Source organism: Pseudochaenichthys georgianus, chromosome 20 (genome assembly GCF_902827115.2).
Source record: "Pseudochaenichthys georgianus chromosome 20, fPseGeo1.2, whole genome shotgun sequence".
Taxonomy (NCBI): Eukaryota; Metazoa; Chordata; class Actinopteri; order Perciformes; family Channichthyidae; genus Pseudochaenichthys; species Pseudochaenichthys georgianus.
Window position 1 is genome coordinate 15,000,763 of NC_047522.1, and position 14,321 is coordinate 15,015,083.

At 39.4% G+C, this 14,321-nt stretch overlaps 2 protein-coding genes across 7 annotated transcripts in view; one reads left to right on the top strand and one right to left on the bottom strand.

Annotated features, from left to right (window-relative positions):
* The window catches only part of med1l (mediator complex subunit 1-like), a 44,439-nt gene extending 30,118 nt beyond the window's left edge, over positions 1–14,321 (top strand). Inside the window, exons 1-17 of one of the 5 annotated variants that reach the window (XM_034108497.2) lie at positions 6,550–6,601; positions 7,468–7,566; positions 8,618–8,693; positions 8,776–8,830; positions 8,962–9,088; positions 9,162–9,190; positions 9,306–9,377; positions 9,465–9,539; positions 9,698–9,771; positions 9,851–9,913; positions 10,708–10,834; positions 10,938–11,050; positions 11,140–11,261; positions 11,866–12,064; positions 12,947–13,042; positions 13,134–13,236; positions 13,379–14,321. In XM_034108497.2, the coding sequence (XP_033964388.1) occupies positions 6,596–6,601; positions 7,468–7,566; positions 8,618–8,693; positions 8,776–8,830; positions 8,962–9,088; positions 9,162–9,190; positions 9,306–9,377; positions 9,465–9,539; positions 9,698–9,771; positions 9,851–9,913; positions 10,708–10,834; positions 10,938–11,050; positions 11,140–11,261; positions 11,866–12,064; positions 12,947–13,042; positions 13,134–13,236; positions 13,379–13,733 (1,791 nt within the window). In that variant the 5' untranslated portion in view covers positions 6,550–6,595 and the 3' untranslated portion in view covers positions 13,734–14,321. Of the gene's footprint in view, positions 1–6,549; positions 6,602–7,118; positions 7,269–7,307; positions 7,383–7,467; positions 7,567–8,617; positions 8,694–8,775; positions 8,831–8,961; positions 9,089–9,161; positions 9,191–9,305; positions 9,378–9,464; positions 9,540–9,697; positions 9,772–9,850; positions 9,914–10,704; positions 10,835–10,937; positions 11,051–11,139; positions 11,262–11,865; positions 12,065–12,946; positions 13,043–13,133; positions 13,237–13,378 lie in introns of those variants that run through there. The other 4 variants (XM_034108496.2, XM_034108498.2, XM_034108499.1 and 1 more) reach the window with 4 other exon arrangements.
* Positions 1,205–6,980, bottom strand: ralaa (v-ral simian leukemia viral oncogene homolog Aa (ras related)). 2 transcript variants are annotated; one of them, XM_034108501.2, is made up of 5 exons: positions 6,855–6,980; positions 4,712–4,898; positions 4,388–4,596; positions 3,996–4,170; positions 1,205–3,784 (listed from the first exon to the last, which is right to left on the bottom strand). In XM_034108501.2, exons 2-5 carry the CDS (start codon positions 4,823–4,825, stop codon positions 3,662–3,664), a joined length of 621 nt encoding a protein of 206 aa, XP_033964392.1. In that variant the 5' UTR covers positions 4,826–4,898; positions 6,855–6,980; the 3' UTR covers positions 1,205–3,661. The 2 variants fall into 2 exon arrangements, with proteins under 2 accessions (XP_033964392.1, XP_033964391.1); XM_034108500.2 differs by having other exon boundaries at positions 6,833–6,980.

The window sequence follows — 14,321 nt, forward strand, 5'->3', positions numbered from 1 at the left end:
GCATTCACAATGCCATCAATAAAATACACCTGTGTTCGTCGTCCATAACATACGCCTGCCCATACCATAACCCCACCACCACCATGGGCCACTCGATTCACAACATTGACATCAGAAAACCGCTCACCCACACAACGCCACACACGCTGTCTGCCATCTTCCCTGAACAGTGAAAACCGGGATTCATCCGTGAAGAGAACACCTCTCCAACGTGCCAGACGCCATCGAATGTGAGCATTTGCCCACTCAAGTCGGTTACGACGACGAACCGGAGTCAGGTCGAGACCCCGATGAGGACGACGAGCATGCAGATGAGCTTCCCTGAGACGGTTTCTGACAGTTTGTGCAGAAATTCTTTGGTTATGCAAACCGATTGTTGCAGCAGCTGTCCGAGTGGCTGGTCTCAGACAATCTTGGAGGTGAACATGCTGGATGTGGAGGTCCTGAGCTGGTGTGGTTACACGTGGTCTGCGGTTGTGAGGCCGGTTGGTTGTACTGCCAAATTCTCTGAAACGCCTTTGGAGACGGCTTATGGTAGAAAAATGAACATTCAATTCACGGGCAACAGCTCTGGTAGACATTCCTGCTGTCAGCATGCCAATTGCACGCTCCCTCAAAACTTGCGACATCTGTGGCATTGTGCTGTGTGATAAAACTGAACATTTCAGAGTGGCCTTTTATTGTGGCCAGCCTAAGGCACACCTGTGCAATAATCATGCTGTCTAATCAGCATCTTGATATGCCACACCTGTGAGGTGGGATGGATTATCTCGGCAAAGGAGAAGTGCTCACTATCACAGATTTTTTCAGATTTGTGAACAATATTTGAGAGAAATGGTTATTTTGTGTATATAGAAAATGTTTTAGATCTTTGAGTTCATCTCATGATCAATGGGAGCAAAAACAAAAGTGTTGCATTTATATTTTTGTTCAGTGTATGTGCTTGTGCATACATTATACTTCTACATAATTTGGTGTTGTCAAATGTTGCATCAAAAACTGCCTACCTAAATAACATATAAACAATAACACAATAGAGTGAACATATATTTAAATTCACCTTTGTGTGATCATAGAAGGTCAGTCAGCGGGTGGTGGTAATCAGCCTGTTCCCATAAATGTGAGCAGCACAACAATCAGTCACTCCTCATTGTAATAGGTCAAGAAAACATCACACACAAAATCTGAATACATTTGGAAAATATTATTAGTAATATCCATTTTATTTGCCATTTTTCATATAACTCACAAAAAAAATTAACTGAAATGTAAGCTTCACCTCTTGCATTCACAAACAGATAGACAGACGGGCTACATTAGTGGTTATGTTCTAAAATAGGAAGAAAACATGTTGTTGATGTCATATATACAACCATCCAATCATAGACATAGGTACATTTTCTTTCTTTCAAGGGTAGTTAAATCACAGTAAAATCTACTTCAATACCCAGTAGGACAGTTTGCTCATAGTTTTCACACAATATCAGTTTAGTATCACCCTTGAAAATATTTGGGCCATCAAGTCTATTAACATGAAGACAAAGAAACATAATTAGAGTGTTTTCTTTTGAAGAGAAGTACTGAAACAAGAATTAAGACCGTGTTAAGCAAATGTTAGAGTAAGCAAGCACTATGGTGGTCACTTTACCAAAAGTAGCTTCTGTATTCTTTAACAATGCAGACACATGTCCATAAGCTAAGGAAGCCTACCAGACTGTGATTATAACTGTCAGTTTCTGCATTAGTCCAACCATCAGATGTGTTTCAATCATTTATATAGTGGAGGTTAACCTTTGAGCAAATTAACCCAAACTACTTTCTTAACATTCTATTGCCATAAGTTCCCAACATGTTGGGTTTGCCTCACATATCTTTAAACTCCCAAGTCTTTCTCCAGTGTGCTTTTCAGTTAACAACAAATACCACAGACATTCTTTTGCATTACTGTCATTTTTGTACAATTTACACAGTGACATATAAGACAATCAAAGCCTGTAATCAAAACCAGGAACTGATAATATCAAAGGAATCAACATGATTTATTTATAAATGTAAAAATATGTTTTAACGATGTAAGGTTTTCTAAGCTGAAGTGATTCTAGTGCACTCACTGAAACGCTTTAGAAATGTTTCCCAGTTTCATAGTCTCTTGCCCTTTGCAGTAACAATCGCTCTTTTGCATAGACTCCAGCGTTGGACATCCTGTAATGTAAATGGTGAGCTGTTGTTGTTAGCAACGCGTCACACACAAACACTTACTCTGGAGTGAAACGAGGCAACCATTTCTGAACGATGGTCAGCCTTTGAAAAATAAATTACTTTAAATAAGTTAAAAGAAAAAGAGTGTCTCAGTCATAAAGGGAAAGTAAGAGAGTTGAGGGGCATATTTCACAGTGCGGTTTGGTCTATGCAATTTTAGGTGTTAATCACGGATGAATTTCTTATGTTGCCAATGTTTACACTGCTAAAATAATAGTACACGAGCTACAAGAGGAATTTCATGAAGATGCTACTACAGCTTTATAACAACTGGAAGCCTTGCACAAAATGTAACAAAGGTAAACAAAGTAGACCGCCAACGACCTCCAAACTCTGCACATCATGGCAGGCTAAGATTACAGGCAAACAGGAAGGGCATGGGGGGTGGGGGTGGGGGGGGGGTCACATTCACAATGGACAGAGGCAACAGTGATGCACTGTACATGAATTACTGAATCCCTCGTTACTTTGCAATTTTCCCCCCAGGTCCTTCGCAATTCAATTCAATAAGTTCCTCTTTGCCAAAGACAAAAACACTGCTGTGCTTCCCCTTCGCGCTCACTATAGCAAGTTGCCCTTCAGTTCCATTAATAAGTGGGCACTTGTTTGTACTAGCTAGCACTTCTCTTTGGTGACTGAGAGCTGACCACCTTTCTGCTACAAAGCTTGCATTCATTTTGTGTATGCCTTAAAATGCATAATTCCACTAAATTATCCCAACACAAGTCCCTATTGAGAAAATGTGTGGGATTAAAAGTCTAGGCCAGGAAAAGTAAAATTGGCAAAATAAATCTTTACATGACTGGTAGCAATTTATTTGATCAACTTTAGGTTGCGTTTAAAAACATCATGTAGTGTTATGGAATCGCCTTTTATCAGAGCACCAGGCATTCCTTGATCGCAAACAAAAAAGGCAATGAAGTTAAACTTTCTGTTGAAAGAAGTTTAAGTGTTCCCTCACAGATTTTAGGGTAATGATCAGTTGTGCACTTATTTCCTTACCAATCTTCATTTACAATGTCCCCCCATTCAAACCTTGGCTCTATCACTTCATATCCGCACAGTTGTCTGAATATATTATACACATCAAACTTTACAACGAAAGGTTTCGTAACATTTCACGGCTTAAGCCCCTTGTCAAGCGTAGGCCTACATCAAACAGCATCCACGTATTACACTCTGTAACTTGGTCAGAGTAGGGGAGGGTACATAAATGATTTGGAGTGTCAGCACATACAAAGTTAGAGCTATAAATGGAGTGCCACCTTACTACTCCCTGACACACGGTCAGATGTCCAGTTAGCCAGGAACAGAAAGCCATGGTCAGGTGTGGGCACAAAATAAATGCAAAAGTCTGAGAAATGTATATGTACATAAGCAGCTATCCTGCCCTTGTTTGCCACTATAAAATACAACATCTCTCTCTAATTCTCTTGGCCAAACTTTTACTTTTCTTCTTCCCATTTTTCTCTTTGCTGTCCTCCATTTTCCTCGCTCGGATCTCCCTCATCAGGTCAAAGAACACCTGTGAAAAAAACCCACAAAATATAGTTCCTCTGTTTGCTCATAATCAGAGTTGGGTGTAACGCGTTACAAAGTAACGAGTAAAGTAACGAATTACTTTATGTAGAGAGTAACGAAGTAGTGTAATATATTACTTTTTTTTAGCAACGACCCCATCTCTGCTCATAATAAACGGCATAATTAGCGAGGAATGCTAAGCTAGTCTAGCGTACCTTGTCGACATTAGCCCGGGTTTTGGCAGAAGTCTCCACGTAGCACACGCCCCACTGCTCAGCACGTGCTTTCGCCTCCTCTGCGCTAACCTGCCGTCGATCGTCCAAATCTGATTTGTTACCAACCAAGAGGAAGGGCACATTCTCATCCTCCTTCACTCGCAGAATCTGCTCTCTGCAAAAAGAGAAAGGTCAATCAGCCGTGAATTATGTAAAATAAACAGGCTCGCTGAAGAGTATGAGGTCAAATAGTAGAAAATACAGCCTTTAATGTTCCAAAATGCCAAAAGAGCATAGACTGTTTATGCATTTTAGCAGGGGAATGATACATTATGTCGTTAAATTATATTGGATGGAAAACTGCCTTGATGTAATATTTAATGCTGCTGGACCTGAAGTCAACTGTTGCTGCAAATGATTCCAGTTCTGTGATGGAAAACACGCAGAGGAAACCCTCGCCGCTGCGGAAGTAGTTATCTCGAATGGCTGCATAGTCTTCTTGTCCAGCTGTGTCCAGGATGTCGATCTGTACCTCCTCTCCGTCCAGCACCACTTTCTTCCTGTAACTGTCTGCTTTGGTGGGTTCATAGTCTTCAACAAACTACAAGGGGGGGAAATATAGCATGTCATGTTAGCAACTGTCCATTAAAAAAAGAAACGCTTTCTACCTTAACGTATTTCAAATGTACTCGACTGTTGTTGTGCAAGCTGCTCACCTCATCATACATGAACTGGAGTGTGAGGGCTGATTTCCCCACCCCTCCACTGCCCACCATTATCACTTTGTGAAGGGCTAGAGAGTTCTGCCCCTTTGGCTTAGCAGCTGCCATAGCTCTGTCTAGGAGGAGATCCAAGTGTGAAAGGGATGAAGTTCAAGGTGAAGCTGGCGGTGCAGGGAAGTTCCTTGAGGGGAAAAAAGAGAGAAGAAATCCTTAGATATCTCATCATTTACGAGGCTATAGATAACATGTCTGCAGATGATAATTCTCTTCCACAGTTAAGACTACAGCAAGAAGCACTGTTGTTATAATGACCGATGGAACTAGAAATTAGGGCTGCTCGATTATGGCAAAAATCATAATCCCGATTATTTGGGTCAATAATTGATATCACGATTATTAAAATCGATTATCCATTTACTTTGAAAACATCCATTTATTGAAAAAATAAAATTTGAACAGTATGTTTTCAACAGTTGATTACCCTGAACTTTAAGTATAATTCAACTGAAAACCAATACAAAAATAAAATCAATTTATTTTGATGACGTTGTTTTCGTAATCGTTGCAAGCCAAAATCGTAATTGCGATTAATTGAGCAGCCCTAAGAAACTGCTAAATAAATCAGTACTTAAAAATACTACCACTTCTCCCTGGGCCTGCAGAACCCCTAACATAGTTATAGGTCATATTTGTGAATCACAAAGACAAAGAAGTCATAGGAACATCATTATTTACTTAAAAATAAAGAATACCGATACAATGTGCAGAAATTATTTGGGTGACCCAAACAAAAATACCTGCATCAACATTAAAGTTTGACACAAAAACATCTGCCAGAATTTTGAATTATTTATATGCATATTTTGCAACCGACGTTAACATGCTAGATGTCAGACAACCGTAAAATAAATGCAAAAAAACCAGCTTGTGGCATCCTTTGGGGAAACCCGATGACATATGGATAAGCAAACTTATCTACTACATCTTGACAAACAGTAGGCAAATTCCACTAGTCGAAGAGAAACCTGTGAAAGCCATTTAGGCAATAAATAGAACTTGTTTTAAAGCTTCTGCATAACATCTGGCAGTATTTTCCAAACTTTGACAAGACAGGATGAAATCTGACATAAGCAGAAGCCATTTAGTGGTCAGTATGTCATACTGGACAGTCTATGGGAATACCATGATGTCCAGAAGTCCGTCTTGATGCTTTTTCCCTAACACAGGCACACCCAGACTTCTGAGAATCAGGGATTTAAATAGGAATATAGCCAATAGGTAATTAATTAAACAAATTACCAAAGGGAGTGTATGCACTTAAAGTCAATATTTACGATGTAGTGTTGGAAGCAATATCCTTTACTTCAACCATGTTAAACCCCATAATGTAAACGTTTCTCTTCTACACTTGATAAAACGCCATATGATGTTATGTATCGGTCAACATGCAATATTTTTAATGTAAGGCAAGTCTTTAGGACACGTTGACAATGAGGACAACAGCAAGTATATAGGTATAGGACCTCGAAATAGTGATTTAAAGTAACGTTTATTACATGTCATCCATTGGCTGTATCATAAACGCTTAAGAAATGTATTTAGAATTATGGAACTGGGTAAATAACGTTAATAGCAATGGCACTTCAAAAAAACAAAACAATATTCTATGCGGTCAGCTTAAAAACTGACAATTCTGCCTCATCATTACAACAAAAGATGACTGAAATAATGAATATAAACGCATAATGTGCTAATTATCATGTTAACTAAAGCTGGGGACATGTCAACAGCAGGTAATCAAGCTAGCAGGTACAGTGGGTGATGTGGCTAACAAGCGTACGTCAGCTGGACATGAATTAACATGTGAGGAAGTCGAACATGAAGGTAGCAGCTCAGATAACGCACAAAAGACAAATCATTAAAATCCGATACCTAGCAACAGATGTTTAATTGATCCTCGCTAGCCAGCTACGTTGGCCACACAGTCATAATGGCTAGCAAGCGATAACAAGCAGCTAATCACAACTGAAAGATACAACGTTAAAATAAACGAAGAGCAGACATGACCGCAGCATGCTTTACAACAGTTGCCTTCGTATGAATAACACCACCTACCTTTAAATAAGACAGTATTCACCTTGGCACGGCGTTTGACAAAGGTTGAATTATGGTGGCAGAACGAGAAGTCTCAGCTAGCTACTTGTTAGCTCATGGCTAGCTCCCTAGCTAACTCCAGAGACTTAGCAGCAGACTGAGTGCACACAGACTGTGAGGCTTGGCTCTGTCTGACAACGCCCGCCCGCATGGGAGAACCAGATACCACTCAGCTTCACTTTGTGTGCCAATTTCTCACTAACGATAATGATTAATAATATTATTTCTGAGTTGTTTTAGTGATTTGGTTTCGTGGTATAACATAACAACAATATTACCGACAGTGGATATGCATGGTAGGCTAATTGAATAATTGGTAATCCACATAAATGCTGGCACGTTTGTTCAAGTAAAAAGCCTCTTTCAAGTCAGAGTAACGCAGGCGTTGAAGTGCCAGGTAATGTTGATTTAAAGTTCCTGTTTTCAATTAGGCCTACAGACCTTTATTATTGATTTCAAACACAAAAAGTAGTCTATTTATTTGTTTGTAACCCAAAGATATACTTTAAAGGTCCCTAAAATTGATTAAAGTCCGTTTTAAATGGTGTGGATGTTGTAGTTGTATGTATTGATATACTTTTTTTCTGTTTTTGTAGGCAAATGCTTTAGTCATGAAGTCCATAATCTCTGATCTGCACTTGAAATTTGCAGAAAAGACATGGAAAGAAACCTTTCAGCTTGTCCGAAGATGCATGGTAAGAAACTGGAATGAAAAGAAAACTATCTCTGTTTCATTCTCATTTTAGCTTAGTCTACTCCCTTTGTTTAAATTTCACATCGAAAAACTGGAGTTTACAATTCCCTTTGTCTTGGTTATTTGAAAGTGTGCTCTTTTATTAGTTAAAAGCAGAACAAATAGACGATTGGTTAAACAAGCTATTGTACTTTTTACTAGAGGGCTTATCTAATGTGATTTATTGCTGGAGATCAGGAACTGGTGTGGCCACGCACTGAGCTCATCTATCCTGAAACACACAAGTCTTTGTTGTTTCATCAGTTTGTGCATTGAGGGTTATTTGGAATCCCTTCAACCACATGGCATGTGTGAGTAGGGAGCCTTTTGGAACAAAACAAAAGTTGTTTTTTAAGGTTGCCTTTGGGCTATGGCTATGTTTCTATATTTATACTTTACTATTCTGTAAAAAGAATCCCTTTTTTTCCAATTGCAGATGCAAATCATTCTGCTGCAGGTTTAGGGCCCAAAAAGCCTTTCAGATTCTGCTGTCTTTTACACTTAACAAAAAGTGTTGAAAATGCTTTAAATGTGTTTTGCACTGCTATGCCTACTCGTAAGCCGAGTTTACGAAAGGGTGTGTTTCTCTTTTAGATTTGTCATGGGTGGAGCAGTGGGTCAGATAGTACTTTTGCATTAATACAAAGTGGAGCTTGGCAGTGGTCTGTGTCGTAAAGAAACTTGATTACTTGGTGCACTGAAGTGATGTGTTGACCAAGGGGATAAGGCAGCCAGGCTTAGTCATGCAGTTTTTGCCGGCAGTGATGCTGATGAGGACTTTATAGACCCAGGCCTCTCAGAAAAGACTGTCAGTTTTCATTTGACAAACCCAGGCGTGGCAGCCTCCCATGGTGTTTAAAAACATACCCATCCCTAAGTGCAAAGCTTCCAAAAGCCTACATTTTCCTTCGCTGTGGTGTCATGGGAGGGGCTGCGAGCACCAGAGACTGTTACACAAGGACGACTACACAACTGGTTCATTGTTGTGTTTTCTTCCCTTTGTCCCCCAATAGGACAAACCAAAAGATGCCTCCCGACCATGTGTGCCGCTGCTTAGATCCTTGGAACGGCTCCAGGAAGTGGTAAATGGTAAACAAACAATAAACCAATAATTCGGTGTACGATTGTATGATATTCTACCTGTGAGTGTGTCTGCCTTTCTATGTTTCAGTGTCCTCTTTGAATACCATGAGGTCTCGTCTGGAAATGATTGCTAAACAACAAGGGTATTTATAGGGCGTTTGATAATGTGACTGAAGAGCCCTACAATAACTATTTTATTGGTCTACTTTTTTTATCAACAAGCTCATTATATAGCTTAATTCCTCTTGTAATAAAATGTGTTAATCCTCCCTAGAATGGGCTTTCACATCACTGAGGCCACATGCTACCTGACAGCCGATATGTTTTACCTGGAGGTGGTGTTGCTGCTGTGTGGCGAGGTGGAGGAGGTCAAAGTGGCCCCACATGGAGGATCCCCTGTTGTAAGTGGAATAGACTGCAAATTACATTACTCCCCTTTACTCTGCATTGTAATAAAATCCAATTTTCTTCCAGCCCAGTGAGTCCTTTTTGCGGCTGCTGAGGTAAGTTGACAAAATTAGGTAAATGATGACATTTAGCTTGATGCATAAAGATGTGCCATTGAAATTATTCCATAAATAGTTTTTGATGCTGATTGTGCCGTTTTTTGGGGCACAGGTTAAAACAATTCACTGAGTTTGCCATGAAGTTGGCAGACCTCTTCACCCAGTACAACATCCCTGGAGACAAGTACATCATCTTAACATTTAATTTAGCTGTTAACTTGTAGGCCTTCTTGCACTCATTTAACTCTGCATTTATGTCTTCTTTTCTCAGTGACCAGAAATTAAAATTGTTTGCATCTTTGCAATTCCTTGGAAAAGACTTGGAGCAGATATCACTTTTACCAGGGTGAGTAACTAAAAATACCACTACCACAGAGCTTGTTGTTGTGTGATTTTCATTAATTGCTTCACGCAAAAATTCCAAATACTTCCTGGCTCCGTTGTTATAGGAATATTAATCATATTTCATGGAAAGCACTAATACAAATTGATATGTGCTTTTAGTGTGCCAATTGACTCTGCCCAAGGTGACATGGTTAACAATGGCAGAGTTGGGTGTCTAATTGCTGGAAAAGCAGGTACATTATGCCAACAAAACATAAAACACAAGCTATTCAAAGATATTTTTGTTAATAGACATTTCATTTTTCACTTTAGATTGCCCTCTGTCTATCCAGTTCTATTCCACCCCAACTGATGGAATGAAGACCTCTGATTTACGTAAGATGTTTGCTCCGGTCAATGAAATTGGTTCACTTTATAAACCTATTAAATGTTTGTTTGCATTATACTCATTCCTATTTTGAGCATTAAGTATTTAATAGGGCCCACAACACCTCTCCCTTTCACTAAGGCACATCGTTTTTTTAAGAATTCAAAGCTAACTGAAATGTGTTTTTAAAAATGCAAATGAGGCAGATAAATATCAAATATTGGCTTACATTTGCACAAGTCTTTTTTGTTGTTGTGACATTTGTATAATTTTTGGAGAACAAATGTTATATCTATTTCAATCATTACATATCTGAAAATACCCTTAACAGATCTATAAGAAAACTATTTTTTAAAATATTTGTAGTTATACATTTTTTTTAAATAAATCAGACTATGAATGATAAATGAACAAATCCCTCATTGCAAACCTTCAGAACAAAGGTGGGGATGAAACTAGAAAGTCTGTTATATGAAGGTTATACTGAGGTGGGACATTTCTCGTAAGTGTAAGAAAATAAGATGACAATGCCTTTAAATACATGTAATGAGGAATTCCACACACACAACACTAAAGGGTAACTGGGTTAAAAAATAAACGTAATAATAGATATTGCCATCAAACATCCCCAGTCGATTACCAACATAAAGACAATTATATTTTATGTTTTTTTTTTTTTACATATGCAATTGAGGTATCATGTAATGCTAATTTGGTGAATTTGACAGAAATCTACAGACCTGAACAGACCAAATGTAGGTTTTCTTTTTTAAAATCTCTTCTCTTTTTATTTTCAAAGAAGAGAAAGAAATGACTGATAGAGAGATGGTGGTGCAGGCTGCAATGGTGACAGTTGATGTCAGTGATGTGCCTCACAAGCTTCAGACAGCCTCTGTGATCCAACAGCCTCCACAGCTGGATCCCCAGGGGTAACATGTTGCCGTTTAATCGCTCACTCAACAGGATACGTTTCATTTTACACCCCACTATGAATGTGAATGCCAATGCTGGTTTTATGCTCCTCTGTGGCAGTTATCCTGTGTTACTGCCATTACGTGAGATGCTGCCTGCCTGCTTTCACCTCAGACTGCAGCCAGCAATACCAATGATGTGTTCTTTTGTCGACAAGCTCAGACAAATAACAGGTTAGTTTGAAATACTACACTTTTAGAATGATCTATTAGGATGTATCAGCCCATCCCATGCTCTCTTGTTCCCCCTCTATATTTCATAGGTGTGGTCATACCAGATGTTGACCTGCAGTGGGCAGCCTTACCCAAGCTTCTTATGAGTAGTTCACCAAGTGCAAAAATCCACATGGAGACATTAGATGAGCAGGATGCTATTTTTAAGGCGGTTTGTATGATCAAATTTGTGTTTGCTTAAAGTGAAAGGTAACTGGGTTCATATAAGCTACATTATTATGCAGGCTTTAACATTTGCTCTATTACATGCAGAGGTGGGAAGTAGTGGAGTACAAATACTTCGTTACTGTACCTAAGTACAATTTTCTGGTATCAGTACTTTACTCCACAACTTATTTTTCTGACGACTTTTTACTTCTTACATTTTTAACACAAATACCTGTACTTTCTACTTCTTACATTTTCAAAACAGCTTTGTTACTTTAGTTTTAATCTGTGTTTGGTGGCGTGATCATTATTATTTAGAGTCAGTGCCTGCCTATTGATTTTAACACGATCTGTGTATCCATCATTTCCTGGTCTTCTCTAAAGAAGAGGGACCAATGAAAACTCAGTTACTCTTTAAAACTGTTGGTAGTTATGGGTACATTTTACTTAAGTACATTTCTAAGCCCATACTTATTTACTTGAGTTAAGAAGTTTAGTCAGTACTTTTACCAGAGTATTTTTAAACACAAGTTACTGTACTTCTAAAGGATGTGGGTACTTTTGCCATCTCTGATTACATGAAGGGAATCAATTCTGTTTCTGTCCAGCCTCTTCCTGGTAGTGTGATGCACAGTTACATCCTCCCTGGAGCAGCATGGGAGGTGCCCGCCCAAAGAGGGGCTGTGGTGGACAGTATCCCCTTCACCCACCCTGCCCATGTACCAGCCCTACTGGAGCTGCTTCGACATCAGTGTGTCATCAACACCCTGCTGAGGAGCTGTATGACTTCTCAGTGTACCGGAACAGGTAACACAAAGTTTGGTTGGTATTAGTTAATAAAAACACCAACAACAATTTAAAAGGGGAAGAAATGAATGTTAAAGTCATCAACAAGTTAAAGGTAACCTATTATGCAAAACCAACTTTTTCATGTCTCTTATACATAAACATGTGTCCCCTCTGTGAGAGGAAAAAAAGATTTGTTCATTGTTTGTCCTGCTCCATTTATATAAAAACCTGTCTGAAAATGAGCTTTATGATGTCATAACGATTTTTTGGCTTGTGTAACCATTAGCCAATAACCAACCAAGGTAACCCCCTCCCACCGTATCACCTGAATCTCCCCCTAGATCAACATTGTGTTCTTTTTAAACAAATATCTCTCAGAGGGAAACAGAGGGGTTTATGGGATGCTACAATGCATGATCTGTTTGGTATCTCGAGCCAAACACTTCAGAGACATGTTTTGTATATCTGAGACTTATCATGTATTAATGAAAAACAGTATAATAGGCGACCTTTAAAAGCAGATTTACAATTTTGTGAGGTTTTTGAAAGTGGGGAGTGGGGTTGAATGTCTGAGTTGTGAGCTCTAGGGGGAGGGGGCAGCAATGGAGAAGGCCCTGTCCTCCCACTAGCCCAGTGCTTGGACCGGATTAGGAGGATGAATACTTCTGTCTGAGGTTTAAAAGTAAGAGTATGAGGTCAGTGCGGTAAAAGAGATCGAAATTGCGGCGTGCTTTGAAGGGGACGAGTAATGGATTTGGTAAAGACATAGAACTGGGTGTCATCAGCATAATGGTGGAAATGCATCTATGGTGAGGTACGTTGTGATAAATGAGAAGCGTGTAGAAGGTGAAGAGGTTAGAGTGAGATATGTGATGGTTTAATAATGGATTTTCCCCTTAGGTTCGGAGTGTGACCAACACTTTGAAGTGCGTCCTGAGTCTGACATCAGCTTTTCTGTGACCTTCCAGGGACCTCACACTGACTCCCTCGTTGTTTGTGAGCATTTCATTATCTACATCAACATTGCATTTTTCTGCAAAAGTGTATGCCTTGTGTGACTTTTTTTGTATTTCTTCGTTTGACACAGTGCTGGTGAATGTATCCAATTCTCATCAGATTACCTGCACTTTGTTTGGGGCAGAAATAGGGGACCCGTCTATGGATGAAAACCTCTCAACTATTATGAAGAAGTATGTATTCAAAAGTTATATCCCTTACTTTACTGATGTTAGATGATGATGATACCTACTTAATAGATTAATTTAACATTTCTTGATAGAACGCAAGATACAAATGCCAATGAACTTTGCTTTTCTTTGAATTGTGTCTCAGGTCCATGTCCATCCCTCTGGCCTTGAGGACATTATACCTCAAACTGGAGGAGATCACCCCTGCCCCACTTTCTGCCAGCCCTGAGGCCATCACAGAGGCTGAAAATGACCAATCAGCTTCCACAACTACCGCTGCGACCGACACCAATGGTGCGTTGACCACGTTCTCCCAGAATGCAGCTCTGCCAGAAGACGACTTCAGCCTTTCTGGTTCGGCCTGCTATGCCAACTCTGATAAATCTGAGCTCCTTCTTGAAATAAACACCAGTCCTGCTGTCAGCCCTTACCCTTTCACTCCTGGGGAGGTGTTTTCACACTGGATGACCCATAATGGCCACCTGTCAGAGCTGATCTGAAACTATGTTTTCAAGTGGTGACATTACGTTTTTTTTTATTTGTCGTTTCAAGACTTAAATAAATACATTGGTTAAGCAAATGTCGCTGCAGAAAGCTAAAGTGTTTCTTACTTTGCATTCCAGTGTGGCAGAGATTGTTGCCTGTAAAGGTTTTGAGGTTTGGCATTTGACCTTTCTCAGGCAGCCACGAGCCCAGTTGATTGGTACTATGTGAGCCAATCAAACATTGTAAAAGTGCATTCTTAAAGGCTCGTTAGAGTAAAGAGATCAACACCAGAGTGAAAAGATCAACACCGTAAACATTAAAGTCAGGAATGTCTCTTCTGCAAGCAAAAATAATAGCAAGGGGAAGGGTCTGATTGTGATCAGCATAACATATTACAGATGTGCGATGACTTTAATCACGCGCCGAGACCTGTTATCCCATTTTTCTTTTCTTTTTTTATTGGTGTTATCCCAATTTTGAGTGAAAAGTGTAATTCAATACCTTTTGTGGAATGGAATCTTCTTCGTCTTGCAGCCATGACATCTTTCCTAATGTAAAAATACTTTTAAAGAATAGCAAATGTGCAGTTTTATGTACTGTAG